Consider the following 14602-nt stretch of genomic DNA (forward strand, 5'->3'; position numbering starts at 1 on the left):
TCCATTGATAGCGGCCTGGAGGAGCTTTATTGATTTTCACAAATTTCATGTATTATGCATTGGCACATACAGCCCTAAACAGTTAAACAAATTGTTGTTTCACTCTCTAATGAAATGATGCAGCACAGTCCTCCTCATCTCACAATTTAGTGTTAAAGGACCAGTAGCAACAAAAAATTTTCGCGCGTGTATGTATATATATATATATATATATATATATATATATAGCAGAGGACTCTTGTATTTGACTATATATATATATATATATATATATATATATATATATATATATATATATATATAATAAAGCAAATATATACAAAACCACGATCTGGAGCACTCCCAAGTTCTGGTCAATGCCTAGGTGCTGGTTAAATAATTAATACCAAATTTGCAAATAAACCGCACAACCAGGAGACGGCTTAAGTTTGGAGCCGAAACGTCGATAATAAAATACGTTTTTGATTTTTACACTTTATGCAAGACCTGGTTGTGCGGTTTATTTGCAAATTTTTTTTATATATATATATATATATATATATATATATATATATATATATATATATATATATATATATATATATGTATATATATATATATGTATATATATATATGTGGATGGTGCAAAAGCACAAATATAGTTATATACAAATTTGCTGGCAGTCTACTTTCCCCTTTTCTACCCTCCCTAAGCTATTTTGCTGCCCAACACTGTCTTTTAAGTCCTTCATGCCAATCTCCACTTAATACAGCCAAAGACCCTGCCCCAATCTGCCCATTCCCCACCACTGATATGCCCCATGACATCTCTGATCAGCCACAGAGTCATCACTTCCCCTTCCCCGAAGAACAGTAAGTTTTCTTTGGAAAGATGACAACCCTATTGCCACAAAACCGTTTATTTGTAGTTACTGGAGGAACAGATACTAACTTTGAAATGTAAAAAATATATATTTTCACGTTATGGTGCTACTGGTCCTTTAAGGATAAAAGAAGTGAGTGGTGCCAAACTGAAAACCAGTAAAGCTGGCCATAGAGGCAAAGATCGGATCTTACAAATCGAGGATTCGTACGATTTTCGGACCGTGTGTGGAGAGTCCCGACATATTAATCCGGCGGAGATTGGTCGTTTGGTCAATCGGACAGGTTAAAAGATTTTTGTCGGCTGCTGATAATATCTCCTATGTATTGCAGATCGTGCGATTTTCAGAGGGAGACTGTCACTAGCTTTTGTCGGACATAACTTTCGTACGATTGCTGTCAGGGGCAGAACATCGCTGATCTGTTCTTTTCTACTTTATTTGATCTAAATGGTTAGTGGCAGGTCGGGAGATGGTAAAGTCCGATCGTACGTTGATTCGTACGATCGAATCTTTGCGTCTATGGCCAGCTTAAGAGTTTAAATTGAGGCCTTAATAGAAATGGGACTATCTAGCTCCTAACCAAATATAAATCCTCAAAAGGGTAGCTTTTAACTACTTGCTTAGCAAACAAATATGGAAGATAAAAGCCACTAAATAAATACAGTATATATCCCCTTTGAAGCATCTCATCTCACCTTGGATACAATAGTAAAGAAGCCAAGACCATACCTGTCCCACATAAATCATTTTACACATTGGTTTAGCATGGGGGTTACACAAAAGGTAAGCAGTACCGATAATTATCTAAATACAACTCCTTAGCTGTACCTGCCATTATATGTTTGCTCGGACATGCAGGTATGGTACATGCTAGGTTCTCTCCAGAAGTAGTTCTGTTTACAGTCTTGTGATTGGTGGCAATGGCATTAAATTGGTCCATACTTTCGACAAAGGATTTATAAAGACCTAATTTTATACAAAACTGAAAGACAGCTATTGAACACTAAGCTTGCACTTGGATCCTTTAAGATGAAAAAGTTCACGAGTGTCCAGGCATGGACATTTTGGTTGGCCTGTTTCAAGAGTGAACGTAAACCCAAATGGTGCCTCGTAGCGTGTAGTAAATATAAGCAGGATGGTCAAGTCTGTAGCAGCAGGTCTCCTTCTGGACTATGATCAGTGCTAAGCTCAGCCGGAAACTACTTGGGATGACATGTCTCAAGTATGCTTCATCTCCAGGCAAGCTTGTGTCATAGGACTGGAGAAAGGTATCTTGTAAAACATTCGAGAGGCTTTTTCAGAGACTGAGCTGTAGATGGAAAGCCTTTGAGTTAAGGCACTGGCATTTGTAAAATGAGACTTGGCCAAATCCTGATGACCATCACTTGCAATGATGTCTGCCAGGAATTCAAGGCTGGGATGCAAGTCACACACACTGGCTGGAGATAAGAAAGGACACAGCAGTCCTGGTGGTGGGAAATATATTGATGAAATATAGACTGGGCTGAACATGTTCCCCTTTGGTTTCTGGATGTATGGAAATGATTTTTTTCTTGGCTGTCCACTTGGACTTTGTAGAGAGTAATGTTTGGAGCCTCTGTTGGGCACTAACAACACAACATTAATCACTTTACTGTACAGCTTTGTGGCCTGAGGCCCTACTGAGAATGCAGAGGTAACAGTCAAGAGATATCATCCCGTTCCTACCAAACTCTTGTGGGAGCTGTGACTACCCATGCCCTTAATTCTCTGCATACCAGGTTGTGCCAAGAGAAGACGGCACAAGCCCATCCACATAAATAAATAAATACGATCATCCATTAAATTATAGCGTTCTTTGCTCAGCCGAGATCCCGGCTGGTTAGTCTGTTGGAAGCAAAAGCCTGGAATAAAGTTTAGTGCTTGGGTGGGGCTATCGAGGGAAGGCCGTGTTACTCATGGGTGGGAGACAGAGGGCACTTTTGGCTGCTCGAAGTCAGGGAGATGTGGGTGGTTGAGGATGGGAGAAGCTTTGGCTGCTGACACCTGAAAACACAGAATATATTACAGGGTTAAAAAACATTCTTGAAAATCCTTGTAACATACTAGTATGTAAGTTACAATTTTAGGCATCTTGTATTTTTTTGGTGGCAAAAGTTGGTAAAAATAACATATCTTCTAATATCAAAATTTAGGCAAGGCTGAAACTGTACACTGCAAAATAAAATGTATAGTAACTCCCACCCAGAACAGAACAGGCATAATCCCAGTAGTAATAACATCTAACCCACCAGGACCTGGATTTCCTAACTCGTGCTGCAGCCGGACGCTCAATGAGACTGTCAAGGCGAGTGAGTCTTTCCAAGTGAAGGGCCCGGGGGTCTTGTTCACTCCGATCCTTAGAGAAGTCCATCTCGAACACTGTAGGAGGGGTCAGGTCCAGTTCAAGGAACATAATGTTTTCAGCCTAAAAGGAAGATGCAGTAATGTTTGACACACCATTCATGAGTAAGATCATTTCTACTACACAGTTAGTTTGGACATGGATGGAGCCAGTCAATAGCTTTGCCAAAACAGTGGACTCACTGCTCAGTTGGGACTCAGCACTAGGGAAATTGTAAAAACAGGCCCTGGATGGGGTTCTCTGCCATGGAGCCAAACTACTGAGTGCAACATACTTTGGTTTGGCAGTCTTGATCATATGAGAGAATCTTCCACATATGGCCAAATTTAGAAGCAGCAGTATGGACGAAATAGCAAGGAATTGTGGGTGCTTTCTAGCTGGGGGATGGCTATAGCCATAGTTATCTGCAAAAGTCTCCTGACCTGTTTTAATTCTAGTAGTGCATTGATCTCAATAAAAATGTATACACTTGCAACTCACCCGATATCTGGGATGATACCCCATGACCATGGCGACCCGTGCATACTGACTTATTGGTCTCTTATACCCCACGGCAGATGATGGACGCCTCTTCATTGTGTCGTTCCCTCCACTGCCACTGAGAGAAGATAGAATGTTAGGGTTTCTCAGTAACCAGCATGAGACGTAATAATAGCCATTTATGGATAGGCGGGAGTTGCTAGCCCAGGGCAGAGAAGTTACAGGATAGTGTTATGTATATTTTTGCTACTTACATGAACAAACATATTCCATGAAATGAATGAGCAGTTTAAAGACGGTGGCAGTTTGGCTGTTACCATCCCATTGGATCTACCTATACGTGGCATGTAGGTTTCGTCACAAAGGATTTCATACATTGGAACAAACAGGAGGGGTGTTAAGAACTTACTTTCCAGGGGGTACAAGAGGCTGGAATTTCCACTGGTCCTCTTCAGAATCATAGTAAATTCGGTTCATGATCTTATTTTTCTCTTCTGGTGGAATGAAGTTCTCAATGATCAAGTACCTAGAAAGGGCAATGGAGACCAATCTATCATATCAACCAAGGAGGCAATGGTAAAATACAAATGAGGCACGAGATGCACAGTTGAAAGATTGAGATGCATGGGTTTTATTACTTGGGGGCTTAAAGATGCCCACAGATGGGCTAACTCTCTTGGGATCCATTGATTCTACCCATAGCCTCTGAAGAAGTGAATTGAGATCAGACACATCTATGACACCATGACAGAGGTTGACTAGCCCTGCTGTAGAGGAACACATCAAACATACTTGAATTTCAGCTCCCTGGTCTGTTCATTCTGAGCCTGCTCGAGGTCCTGTCTCACCCGCACATATTCATCATGTTGGTCTTGGATCTCACCCTTCACTGCCTGCAGTTTAGCATAGAGCTACAATAGAAAACAGAGGTTACTTGGCAACAACACAACAAATGTATTATTTTGCTTTGCATTGGAGGAGACAGGGCTCAAAGCGGATACATAGCCGCAAATAAACACTTGCTTCAAATGGACACTTTGTGGTTGTGTTACTGGCTCTGTGCAATATATTTCTGAGGAATAATGTACTGAGGTTTTTCCATGGGTCCTGATACATTTTGAGTCCTGATATCTGTAAATTAGCCTTTAATGTGCAATATCCACAGCAACGTGTTGAGGAGACACTTACAGCAAGGCTAATGCAGGTGAAAACAAGAGAACACAAGATGCATAGAGAAGGGGAAACTTGTCAGTCGGGAAAATAAGGGCAAAGGGACACAGAATTATCAGGGGCTTCCTTGGGGGCTACCTCTGTGGGGTGTCTAGCTCAGTAGCAGGCAACAGTGGGAAAGCATCAGGGTACAAATAAAGTTTATAAATAAAATAAACACTTTTAAGGTTTCATGGACTCAACTTTGTCTGGGAAACAAATACTATGGTCTTTGGTCTTTATGCCTAACCTTGTGGTCAACCTGCAGCTTTAGGTTCAGGGCACACTCTCAGATTCTGGGAGATTAGTCGCCCGGCGACAAATGTCCTCTTCTTCGGGGCAACTAATCTCCCCGAATGCTTCGGGCAAATTCGGAAAAGGAATCTCTAGAATGTAAATCGCCGGCGGGAGGCAGTTCGAGGGGTTTGGCCCCGGAGAAGATGAGATTTGTCGCCGGGCGACTAGTCTCCCCGAATCTGAGCGTGTGCCCTGACCCTTAGAGCTCAGGTCAGTAAAACAGAAATCCTGTCTACCTACTGTTTTGGAACTACAATTCCTGTCTCCCCTAGTTATAGGTAGAAGTAACTCACAGTAGATAGAAGGTGGGATATACAAATGAGAGGCATTCACTTACAGTAGCTAAAATGCTTTGCCTGTAGGCTCCTGGGTAAAACAGGCAGTGTGGCAGTAGCACAAAAGATCCCGATCAAGATAAACATGATCTTTGTCTTATAACACCTATTTTCTGTTTCTTTTAATACACACATGAGATCAGCTCTACCAGAAATGACACCCATATCCTTCGCTTACTGAAGACAGAGCTATAAGGTTCATATTCATCTCACTACCTATATAAAGCCAATTAGAGGATATGCGGCATTAGGCAAAGCAAACATTAAGATATAGGGATAACCGACCTATAGGCTAAGGTCACACTGGGCGATAAGTCACCCGCGATTTTTAAAAGCGAGTGCTGGCGACAAGTTGTTTGTTCTGTAGACACATCAAGATTCATGCAAATCGCGAGCTAATATGTACACAACACGATTTGAGATCGCCTGTAGCTTTAAAACGTGCAGAGACCCTTTTTGGAGCGATAGCTGAGAAATAGCATGTACATAGAGAAGCACAGAAATATCCCACAAACAAACACACACAAAGAATAGTAGCCCCGATAATGTGGAAATGTTCACGCTGACGTCAAGACGCTACGTAACAACGCTACGAGAGGCCGCACCAGTACAGACAAACAGTGTATGGACATAGCGCACATCACTATGGGATGATAATTGCTTCCTGGTAAAAGTTGCTCTAAACGTTCCTTCTGCACAAAGGCGATCGCCTTGTTGCCGCGACTTTCTTTTAAAAATCGCGGGCCACTTATCACCCAGTGGGACCTTAGCTGGAAAGCAGCAGGTGGTATCTCCTCCCTGACTCAATCATTATGTAACTTCTCTAAGAATGTTTCCAAAGGAGGACGCCTGGTTACTGACTATGATAAGATACAGTGCTACACAATATGTTGGCACTATATAAATACATGTTAATAATAATAATAATAAGAAGAAGAAGAAGCCGTGGATGATACACTCCGTTTTATAGGTGTTTACAGTAAAAGAATAATACATGGAGTGTCATTCTGCTCCTGAAGTTATTACATAGGCTCCACCTCACCTTCTTGAGTTTCTTGGTCTTCATTTCTACCTCCTGCTGCAGAGACGTGTAGGTTCCCCTAAGCTCCACCGCCTCTTCATCACGCAGGAGCATTTGCTGCAGAATCTCTCGTTCTCTGCGCTTCTGCAATGAGATGTGCCATATAAACATACGTTCATTCCCTATGTGCATGACACATCTTCCTTTCTCCATACTTTAGAACTGGACTTTACTAAGCTATATTGCATATATATATATATATATATATATATATATATATAAAACCTACCTATTTTTGACACTGTATTTGTTCGTTAAATCCTTGGAGTGCTGTCTCTTCACATTTTTATATATATATATATGTATATATATATATATATATATATATTTTGTATGGATGCACTGAATCCACTATTTGGGATTCCATTGAATACCCGAATCCTTTGTGAAAGATTCACTGAATCCTAATCTGCATATGCAAATTAGGCTCAAGAAAGGAAAAAGTGAAAAAAAAATGTATTTCCTCGTGTTGTGACAAAAAGTCAGTGATTTCCCTTCTCACCCCTAATTTACACATGCAACATAGGATTCAGATTCGGTTCGGCCAGGCACGAGGATCTGGCCAAATCTGAATCCTGCTGAAAAACGCCAAATCCCGAACCAAATCCTAGATTCAGTGCATCCCTATTGAATTGTAATGAATATCTGTATTTGGCATTTATAGGCTGATTTACTGTTCATCATTATATCAACTTTAATCTGTGACTCTGTAGCTATTTCTCCCCTTTCACTCCCTACATCTTAGCCAGCTATGTCATAGTTGGGCAACAGTTGGAATAAAGAGGACTCTGCAGAGTATTACACCCATCAAGAAAGGGACTCTGTAGAAGCTAAACCCATATCTTTGGAAAGTTCTTGACCCAGGGTTCCCCAACCTTTTTTTTAACTGTTAGCCACATTCAAATGTAAAAAAAAGTTGGAAAGCAACACAAGCATGAAAACTTTTCCTGGGGATGCCAAATAGGGTCTGTGATTGGCTATTGGTAGCCCTTATGTGGCCTTGCAGCCTACAGGAAACTGGCAGTACACCTGGTTTTTATACAACCAAAACATGCCTCCAAGTCAGGAATTCTAAAAGAAGCACCTGCTTTGATGTCACTGAGAGCAACACCCAAGTGGTCAGAGAGCAACATGTTGCCCGTGAGCTACTGGTTGGGGATCTATTTGTTTTGTCATTGTAGAAAGTTTCTAAATGTAGACCTGAACTCAGTTTGGTGGCCCTTACCCTGTACGATTTTCTGTTGCTTGGGCTAATGGCATGTGTGTATTAAGCCAGTGGAGAAACACCCAAAACCACCAATGTCCCATTGCTCTGACTAATGGAAACTGCTTAAATGAAGGCTGCCATTGGCATTACGCATGTTTTTAGGCAAAGACCCACCTGTGTCAGGTGCTTTTCATTAAAGTCAGTGGTAAAAGGAGGCAGCATGGGAGGTTTTGGATGTTTCTCCACTTCTTCATCCCCAACCAGTGGTTTCGCGAGCACATGTTGCTCCGGGTGGCCTCAAAACAGGAGCTTATTTTTTCATTCCTGGCTTTTCATTAAAGTCAGTGGTAAAAGTAGGCAGCATGGGAGGTTTTGGATGTTTCTCCACTTCCCGATCCCCAGCCAGTGTTTTTTTGAGCAGATGTTGCTCCGTGTGGCCTCAAAACAGGAGCTTATTTTTTCATTCCTGGCTTTGAGGCAAGTTTTGTTGCATAAAAACCAGATGTACTGCCCAATAGCCAATCCTAGTCCATAATTGGCACCCCCAGTAACTTCTTGCATGCTTGTATTGCTCTCCAACTTTTTTTTTTTACATTTAAATGATTAAAAAAAAGTTGGGGATCCCTGCCTTAAGTTGACCAAAACACACGTTATTTGGCTTAAAAAGAGATATAGTTTGGAAAGACTTCAGGGTACTTAGAAAGAATGAATTGATTGATTCAGTTATGTCCCCATTTCTGTATTCTTATTCTTTATGGGATTTAGTGAAATATAAGTAGAGAAAGTGACCTTAATTTTATCTCTTATCTAACTTGTCCACCTGGCAGGCTAGTCTCAGTCTAAAGGGTCAATAAGCATAAAAAAGGCACTGATAATGTAGGTCAGTTGCAATGGGAAAATGAAAACATAATGTTTAGGATAACTAGGAGAACGTGTAACTCCAATGCTTAGTCTGGAAGCATTTACCTGCTCCGCTATCTCCTGCCTCTTTATCTCCAACATCTTCTGCTGCTCATTGGTGTGGTCCATGATGTTTTTCCCTCCCACCAGAAGCTTGCTCTCCATTGACTGCAATAGAAAAAATAGGAACAATACAGTGATCAAGATATTTTTCCCTGGAAACACTCAACATATTCCCATTTTGCACACTGTTTCATGGGTTAGGAGATTATATCGGAACATGTTGCCATGGAATAAGGGACCCAAACATCAACTGCAAAGAACCGCATAATTTGCCAAAATAGATTAAAATACTGAATCATTGGGGTACAATGAACATTATAATAGGTGTATGCTTTATTGTAGAATCACTGGTGACAGTTAAAAATATATCTAGGGTTGCCCCAGTGGCATAACTAGAGTGGGCCAGGCCCCCCGACAATAAAATCTTTAAAGAGGCCCAGCGCACTCCGATCTCCATCCTCCCGCCCACTTAGCATCCCGCCTCTGCACCCACTTCCTGTCCCAACTCTGCCCACTCCCACCTGACTAGCATCTCTCTTCTTGCCACAGGTAAGAGAGCGACTGGGGAGGAGAGATTTTTTTATTGTCTATAGAGGAAGCAGACCAGGCCCCCCTGCGACTGAGGGGTCTGCTTCCTCTATAGTTACACCACTGGGTTGTGTTCCTGACCTCCAGTAGGAAAGGGATGAAATTCTCTTAAAGGATAAGTACACCTAAAAATAAGTGAATGTAAAATGAATAAGGGGGCTATTCTAAGCACTAGTCTGACCAGCAAGTTGTCAAGGAAGTTGTCAGGAGAAAGAAAGAGGCTGATGTTCTTCTGCTTAGGAAAGATGTGAGAAAGGTTTCTAATTTTATTAATTTTGCTGGTCAGACTGGTGGGAAAGTGACCAGCAGGTGGCGCTGTTCATTCATAGTAACAGGACATGTATCCCTTAATATCTTGGCATCAAAACAAAATAAATAATGAATGTAAATTACAAAACTGCTTAGAATAGCCCCCCTCATCAATTTTACATTCACGTATTTTAAAGGTTTAATTATTCTTTAATCTAGGATACAGCATCAGGATTTTCAATGAGCAAAATCCAGACGTGAGTTGTAATCAAACAGTGCGGAATTCCGGACCCACGGCCTCCTTTGTTACAAGCCCCTTCTGCATCCTGCTTTCCCTCCCAGTGACTCAACAGACATTCAGTGCAGCTTCTGTTGTTTAGTAGCAAACTAGGTGTTGAGGTGCTGTATTACAGTTTTTGGATAAACTTATTTCCTATTTCCAGTACAAAGGCGTAGGCATAATAGAGAGGTAAGAGGGTGAGAGCAGAAAGGGGCAAGAGAAAAGGAGAGATTAAAAAGAACAGGAGAGCAGAAAAGTGTAAAAATAAAAGATCTGTGGTGTGCAACCCTAATGCAATCGAACTGCACAAAAGAAACCACACTGGAGCCTGTCCCTTTCAATTAACCAGGGCCTGTCCCTTTTAATTAACCAGGGCCTGCCCCAGATATATCATATACATCTATAGCACATTTAGTAGTCTTTGTGCAGAATGGAGAAATGTTTGTCTTTCTGCTTCAAAGCAAATTCCACAACAAGACGGTGATACAGTTCCCTTTGTTAGAGCTTTATCATTCATAATTTATTTGCTTTCCACTAATGGAGATGTCTGCAGATGTCTGCTCCAAAAATATCCTCTCCAGCACTACTGCCAATCCTGGTACAGCCTGAGCCAGAAAATTACTGGTGTCTCAGCATCCCAAATCCTAGATTTACATTGCTTCACTTAACCAGATACAGCCAAAATATATCCCGCTTTTGATGTAAAAAAAAAATCAACTTTGTATGCAATGTTTTTGTCTCTGTAACAAGAAATTAAGCTAGCAACAGTCATGCCCTGCTTTATGGCAGATGAGATTCTAGCTATCTGTATAACAGAACATTCTGTCCCAGTGGCTGCACAGATCCTATCTGATCCCCATTGTAAGCAGCAGTCCTGTCCTGCTTTATGGCAGCTGAGATTCTAGCTATCTGTATAACAGAACATTCTGTCCCAGTGGCTGCACAGATCCTATCTGATCCCCATTGTAAGCAGCAGTCCTGTCCTGCTTTATGGCAGCTGAGATTCTAGCTATCTGTATAACAGAACATTCTAAACCAGTGGCTGCACAGTTCCTATCTGATCCCCATTGTAAGCAGCAGTCCTGTCCTGCTTTATGGCAGCTGAGATTCTAGCTATCTGTATAACAGAACATTCTGTCCCAGTGGCTGCACAGATTCTATCTGATCCCCATTGTAAGCAGCAGTCCTGTCCTGCTTTATGGCAGCTGAGATTCTAGCTATCTGTATAACAGAACATTCTGTCCCAGTGGCTGCACAGATCCTATCTGATCCCCATTGTAAGCAGCAGTCCTGTCCTGCTTTATGGCAGCTGAGATTCTAGCTATCTGTATAACAGAACATTCTGTCCCAGTGGCTGCACAGATCCTATCTGATCCCCATTGTAAGCAGCAGTCCTGTCCTGCTTTATGGCAGCTGAGATTATAGCTTTATAACAAAGTAATCTGTTGTGGGCATCCGAAATGTAAACTCGAATATACTGTTAAGTTAAACAAAGCGAAGTAAGACAATCCCAAACCATTATTGTTTAATGTAATGTCATGAACATGTATAATAAAAAAGTAAATGGAGATGCCGAAAGGGGGAATAATAGGGTAATTGTATGGCTTTAATGTCACTGTTTATAAGTGTGTGTGTCTTTGTGACAGATGAGTGGGACTCTCCAGGAATCAGAAGGAGCTGCCAATAATAGGAGTGCAAGTGAAAGAGATAAGCCAAGCAGAAGCAAGAGTAGCCTGGAACCCAGCCAAGCACTAATGGAGCCTCCTGACAATGACAGAGGTCACACTCATCTCATTCAGTGTCTCTTATCCACGGTGAGAAGATTCAGCCTGTGCCTATGGCACCATCCCACTCACTCTTCCAGGTATTTCATCTCATTTGCTCATCTTGCTTCAGTTCAGAGTACAGTAGTAACATCGTGGAGATTATTTGTTCATATGGTTTTGTAACCAGGGCAAGTATTAATTCCTTGGGCAGCTGCCATGACAGTGCCCTGGTCCCACCCACTGCTTGTGTTAAAGCCTTTCTGCCCCTCCCTCTTCAGCATCGATATTCAAGATGGTGCCAAGGCCTCTGTTTGTTCATAATCGCAATATTAATGTGGATAATTAGGGTATAACAAGGTTACCATCTGTTGTAGCAGCGATTCCCTAACTGTGGCAATGGCTCCACCTAATCAGTGGTTTGGGTGCCCAAGTTCAGGGCCAGCATCAGAATTTGCAGGGGTCCTGTACAACAAAATTTTCTGGGCCGCCCAAAAAAAACATTGGTGGCCAGCCCCCTCCAAGTTAAAAATAAACATCATTGACCAGGGTCCCCTGGCTCCTACTTGCAACTCAGCTTCTACTTTAGGGCAAATTGCCTCCTACTTTACTGCAACTCAGCTTCTACTTCAGAGCAACTCGGCTTCTACTTTGGCGCAACTCGTCTCCTACTTAGACTTTGTGTTACCATGTTATGATCTACAGGGGCTAATTTCGGGACCTTAAATAGGAGTTTTGAAGTAAAAAGTGCTATTGTTTAAAGTAGGGGGCTATAGGATTAAAGGGGGGTGGGGCATGGGAATGTAGGGATATAGCGGTTATTCCTGGAGCAGTTCCCAGTCAGTATAAGGACATAGAGATTCCAGATGAGTGTGAGCTCTGTGTGTCTCATATCTCTCAAGTTCCCAAGATGATTGGGCTTGTGATCCCGTGCCAGGGGGAGCCATGACTTATGTGCAACATCTGCCTCCTCTGCACCACAGCAAGACGGGGGGACGCCACTCCAGATGTGAGACTAACGCATGAGGATTCCCATGGAACGGCTATGATAAAAACATTGCTATTTACAGTCGTTTCAAGGAGAACTAAAACTTACTTTTTAACTTAAACAGTAAGGGCTGGAAATGTTAATTATATTTTGTGCTTCTGTACCAGCCCAAGGCAACCACAGCCCTTTAGCAGTAAAGATCTGTGTCTCCAAAGATGCCCCAGTAGCTCCCCATCTTCTTTTCTGCTGATTCACTGCACATACTCTGTGCTGCTGTCACTTACTGAGCTTAGGGAGCCACTCACAATATACAGTACACATAGAATAGAAATGTCACAATATAAGGATGATTAGTAATTAATACACATAATTACTACATGGCAGCACAGAAACCAGTGCAATTAGCATCAGAATTGAATAATCAGCAAACCTGTAGCATCAGCTTATATTACAGCCAGGGAAGCTCATTTTCTGCTGGATAATTAGTGACGAGCCCTAAGCTTAGCTTCTCAACAGCCAATCAGAGCCCACTGAGCATGTGCAGTGCCGCTGACACACAAAGATGCCTAACAAGATGGGGGCAACTGGGAAGGTCTGGATCATTAGTTTTATATGGCTTCTGGGCTGGTACAGTAAGTAAAGTATGTAAAATACCAAATTTCTAGTCAGCTTATTTTAGGCTTTTTTTTTCCAACCTCTCATTAGTCAACTGAATTGCAATTGTCCTCTCTATTAACTCATCACTTGCCTCCCCACTCACACGCTCAGCCGGGCTCACAATAATGCTATTTATCACTTTCTATAAATCCATTTATGGCTGCTCCATGTTAATCCAATCGTACAGTCCATCCGGGGGGCAAGTTGCCAGCTTGCCTCCAACTAAATGCAAATTCTCATGACACAAACACACTAGTCTTTCCATGTATTATAATAGTACAGTCATTGTCTTACTGTATATATCACTAGGGACACTATTAACTAGAAAAAAGTCCTTCTTTAAAGGAGAAGTAAAGGCTAAAAGTAAGTAAGCTTTATCAGAAATGTCTATATAAATACACCAGTAACCCCTCAAAGTAATGTTGCTCTGTCAAAAGAAACACCACATTTTGTACTCATGGGTTTTTACTATGCTATATAATGCTAAGCAATTTTTAGTTGGTCTTGATTATTTCTTTTTTATAGTTTTTTTGATTTTTCCAGCCTTCAAATGGGGGTCGCTGACTCCATGTAAAACAAAACAAATGCTCTGTAAGGCTACAAATGTATTGTTATTGCTGCATTTTATCACTCCTCTTTTTATTCAAGCCTCTCCTATTCATATCCCAGTCTCTTATTCACATCAATGCATGGTTACTAGTGCAGTTTAGATCCTAGCAACCAGACTGCTGAAATTACAAACTGGAGAGCTGCTGAATAAAAAGTCAAAAACCACAAATAATAAAAAACGAAAAACAATTGCAAATTGTCTCAGAATCTCACCCTCTACATCAAACAGTTAACTCAACAGTTAACCCCTTTTATGGGGGCCCAATAATTTTGTTTCTGTGCCCGCTCTATCTTGCGTATTGTGCTCATTCAGGCAACAAAAACTCAGGGAAGGGTCATATATTGTGCAACTGATATACATTCACGTGTCATTGTGACATATACACATTTAAAGGGGAAGTAGAGTCCTAAAGTCTGTTAATGTTGTTACTAAAAGGCAAAATAAGCCACAGTTTAATATGTTCAAGCGCACAGTTGAGCTCTTATATGGCAGCTCCTGCACAAAAGATGAAATACAAATCTACAGAGAAGGAATAAACGCTGCCCTGCACGGGGGATAATCCCCTTTAAAAAAAAAAAAAGTCAAATCACAATTTCTAATGACTGCCCGTTTGCTGTGATCTTTTTATCCCGTGTGTTTGTGGCTTGAC

At 41.4% G+C, this 14602-nt stretch overlaps 1 protein-coding gene across 2 annotated transcripts in view; it reads right to left on the reverse strand.

Annotated features, from left to right (window-relative positions):
* Positions 1 to 589: 589 nt before the first annotated feature.
* Positions 590 to 14602, reverse strand: part of LOC108718312 (kinesin-like protein KIF3C) — a 31618-nt gene continuing 17605 nt past the window's right edge. Inside the window, exons 2-8 of one of the 2 annotated variants that reach the window (XM_018266049.2) lie at positions 8822 to 8923; positions 6610 to 6732; positions 4519 to 4637; positions 4136 to 4252; positions 3727 to 3844; positions 3140 to 3309; positions 590 to 2888 (exon numbers count right to left, since the gene is read on the reverse strand). In XM_018266049.2, coding sequence (XP_018121538.1) covers positions 2795 to 2888; positions 3140 to 3309; positions 3727 to 3844; positions 4136 to 4252; positions 4519 to 4637; positions 6610 to 6732; positions 8822 to 8923 — 843 coding nt within the window. In that variant the 3' untranslated portion in view covers positions 590 to 2794. Of the gene's footprint in view, positions 2889 to 3133; positions 3310 to 3726; positions 3845 to 4135; positions 4253 to 4518; positions 4638 to 6609; positions 6733 to 8821; positions 8924 to 14602 lie in introns of both variants that reach the window. The other variant, XM_018266048.2, reaches the window with a different exon arrangement.

This window comes from Xenopus laevis, chromosome 5S (assembly GCF_017654675.1).
Source record: "Xenopus laevis strain J_2021 chromosome 5S, Xenopus_laevis_v10.1, whole genome shotgun sequence".
Taxonomy (NCBI): domain Eukaryota; kingdom Metazoa; phylum Chordata; class Amphibia; order Anura; family Pipidae; genus Xenopus; species Xenopus laevis.